Source organism: Eimeria necatrix, genomic scaffold (assembly GCF_000499385.1).
Source record: "Eimeria necatrix Houghton genomic scaffold, Enh_scaff2368, whole genome shotgun sequence".
NCBI classification, from domain to species: Eukaryota; Apicomplexa; class Conoidasida; order Eucoccidiorida; family Eimeriidae; genus Eimeria; species Eimeria necatrix.
In genome coordinates this window covers 1-3,774 of record NW_013652949.1, presented here as the reverse complement: position 1 = coordinate 3,774, position 3,774 = coordinate 1, and the positions used below count along the sequence as shown (strand labels likewise).

General features: G+C 48.0%; 1 protein-coding gene across 1 annotated transcript; it reads right to left on the bottom strand.

The window, feature by feature from the left end:
* Positions 1–2,758: 2,758 nt before the first annotated feature.
* On the bottom strand, positions 2,759–3,422 carry ENH_00032260 (hypothetical protein; the record flags this gene model as incomplete). The annotated part of the gene is made up of 3 exons (XM_013580216.1): positions 2,759–2,892; positions 3,165–3,239; positions 3,344–3,422. The coding sequence occupies 3 exons, from the start codon at positions 3,420–3,422 to the stop codon at positions 2,759–2,761; spliced, it is 288 nt and encodes a 95-aa protein (XP_013435670.1).
* Positions 3,423–3,774: the final 352 nt, after the last annotated feature.

The following is a 3,774-nucleotide window of genomic DNA, read 5'->3' as shown; positions in this document are numbered from 1 at the left end:
AACTGCGTGGTCCATATCGCCAAGGCACCCCCCGCCTGTTGTTTGGTATGACATGCAATAAACGCACATCCTGCAGTATCGAAGCACTTCCTGAAGTAATGCGTTAACTTCCGGAAACAAGCACTATTGCTCACAGACATCCCTACTGAGATGTTGCCGTTAGCGCTGAACAGGCGAACGCTGCTCGCTGGAAGAGACAGCAAAAAGTGCCGGAGCCCTGGACAACTAGAAACTGCCATGACGACAAAGTGTGCGCAGCCTCAACCACAATACTGTTACAGTTGAAAAACAAAATTGTGTGAAGTGTCGTTCATGTGCTCATCGAGAGCGGGGTCATACCGATCGTCTACGCCACAATGCCGGCCTGTATAAAACAACAGAAGCGGTTTCCTAGCTCATCAGCGGCCGGTTGCTGCAACAAACAAAGCACTCATGGCAACTGTGAAAAGGCCTGCCGTCATGTCATAGCACCGTTCACCTTGCAGCAGCTTAACACACTCCCTGGAAACATCAAAGCTGCAACTATTTGCCAGCGGCACATTTGCGACCAGCAAACCCTCGTGCGCCAAGTTTAAATAAAAAGAGTCAATCGCACGCTTCAAAACAGACAAAACCAAAACTCTGCAGAACTTGCATACAGCCCCTGTACATGAACAAGCCAGCCCACTGCTCCTAGCTATACCAAATCAAAGTGTCTAATTCGCCCGGCTTCGTTGATCTTTGCGCCTATAATCAGGCAGATTGATGCTGCAACGGAACCACTTCCACTGTGAAACATGCTTCCTCAAAACTGCAGCCTACTCGCCTTGCATACATCAATGCAAGTGCCAGCAAACTCTGAATTCTTTGCCACGACCTGCATTAGCGCGCCCATGTAAGTCTCAGCTACCTTCTACAGCAGGCGTCCGCATCATGTGATGTGGCAATTTCCGGAGTATTAAACCATAATGCGTTCCATCTCTGTCCAAAGTGAGGCTCGCGTCCGCTAAATAAATTCCGTTTGAGTTAGCTAGAGGAGGTACGCATTGCGTTGCCTTTTAGCATGCTAATGCATGAATATAATAATGCTGAACGTTGGCAAGAATGCCTCATGACCCACGCCCGCCACTAGCGCAACGCATCGACTTTTATGTGCAGTCCCAGGACAGTCTACTCTGGGTCCTTCAGCGACACAAGCGCTCGCCAAGACCAAGTTCAGTACGATGCAGGTTGCTTCCACGTCATTTATCTAATCTTGTGGCTACAGTGGTGTCACGTTCCTCAAATGCACAAGCGCAACAATTGTCGGCGCTAGAATTCATGCTACGTCGTGCAACTAAGCACAGGAAAAGTACGCGCGCTGTTGTCCAGTGCACGATGCGACGTGAGTGCAAAATGCGCCAATTTGGCTCAAGGCACAGCTGCCGTTCTGGATTGTACTCCATCGTTCAGGAGTGAGGGGTAAGCGCACAGCAGGTTCCACTGATAGGGCGCGACTTAGTATAGGTAGTCTGAAACGTTCCATATGAAGAGCAGTGAAGGTTGCACAAAATCTGACGGTTTGCTGACGTGCTAGACAGCGAATTTCTTCGAACATCGCCCTCAGCAATGCCGGAGAGGAAACGGCAGCTACATGAAACTCTGGGCATCTTCACTCCTGCTAGATCTGCCATTACTCCGACGTTACAGTGTGCCAACCAAACTCACTGCAGGCAGGCTAATACACGAATTCGCGTAGACCACAAGGTACTCATATGCCTATTTAATTTGCCGTGACACCACGCCTTCAGCACATGGCCTCCATCTCGTGAGTACGTTTCACTTAGAGAACATACCTGAGATTGTCTCCAGGATCAGAACAATGACGTTCAGGCAGTGTCTACGCGCTCTCTCCCAAAATATCCTTAAAAAGAAACGTCCTGTTCACAAGCCCTTGTTCCAGTGGGGCGTTTACTTCGAAGCGCACTGCATCCGATTGACCTGTGTAATCCAGAAACCATAAAGGAATACGCTATGCACTGGGTAGGACCCGGTTGTTTTGTGCTTCGTGCGTCCAAACAGCAAGCCAGCAACTGTTGCCCGATTCGCCGCAGGGCGCGAGCGGCTTTGTGTGCATGCAGCCCGCTTCTAGGCACGCGTTCACTTCTCGCTCGTTTCCTATCAATCAAAGCTTGGGCTCTGTGCGACATTATGTTGCCCTGGATTCAAACATGATTAAACGGCCTCGCCAATAGCAGTAACTCTTAATAATGGTGTACCTGAAAAGGTCATTCAACAGAGGCGTAAAGGACTGCCAATCAGACCTACAGACTGGTGTCCAAGAATGTGTTCGTTGTTCTACATCTTAAGCACAAAATTCACACTCTCAGATACTCGTCTGGTCACGAAAGGCTCCAACTAACATAAGCCGCAAGCCCTTCCTTGTAATATAACGCACAAAAGACAGACCCCAATTCAATATACACGTATTTAGCTAACACGTCCAGGCTGCAGCACTGCAATCCAAACATGAATAAACGACCATGTAGTTTACTGGGAATGGCTTCATGTCCACAGACGGACAAAGAACAGGTCATTCATGAGAAGCAAAGAAAATGCATGCATTACCTCATATTTTGAGGTATTTAGGAAAATATTTTTACCGAGCTAGACGGAGCAAGAAAGCGACTGCTAATACTATTTTCATGTCATGCGCGTGCTGCATACTCAATGCCCTGGTCGTGTTGCCTTACGCTGTAGCAGGCCCAAGTTTCCGCTGCATCACAAACCGATGCTTAATTTACTTATAGCATAAAATCAGGCTCTGATGCACGGCATCTTCGAACAAAACAACATGCCACTGCCGGGATGGAGAAGGCTTTTTGATTAGCGTACTCTCTGCAATAGCCAACAAGTTCAAAACGAATTCAAGCTCTGCAAATACAAACGAATACCACAGAATACCATACGCCGCTGACTCGACAAATACGTCACATTCCGCGGGACTCGTCTCTGCTTGACCATGTGACGTCACATACCAGAGGCACAAAACACCACGACACGGCAAGCAATTCCTGCATCATCATCCTCCGCCTCTAGAATTACAGACTCATCCATACCGGAGATTCCATCGACAGCCAACGCTTCACAAACCGTTTTGCCTTCTCACGTCTCCTTCCATGGAAGTACAGTACAACTAATGATACTGCCGGGATGGAGAAGGCTTTTTTGAGTAGCGTACTCTCTGCAAATAGCCAACAAGTTCAAAACGAATTCAAGCTCTGCAAATACAAACGAATACCACAGAATACCATACGCCGCTGACTCGACAAATACGTCACATTCCGCGGGACTCGTCTCTGCTTGACCATGTGACGTCACATACCAGAGGCACAGAACACCACGACACGGCAAGCAATTCCTGCATCATCATCCTCCGCCTCTAGAATTACAGACTCATCCATACCGGAGATTCCACCAAAAGCCAACGCTTCACAAACCTTTTTGCCTTCTCACGTCTCCTTCCTTAGCAACACAGTACAACTAATGCCGTGATAAGATATGCGCACATTCTATACTCGTAAAGGTACACTAGAGCAACTGCTTTTACATTCGTTTCATAGTTTATCCCTCCGGTTCCTTTGTCCAACGATCAACAAAGGGACGCGCAGTCTGATGAATTACTGTCAACAGAATCGTCCAGAGCGCAGCATGCCTGTCACAACGCATAGCACGTATTCATAAGACCCTCAGGGACAGGAAGGGACAGGAAGAGGTGTCATCTGCACATACGCATTTTAAATGGGAAAAACAACA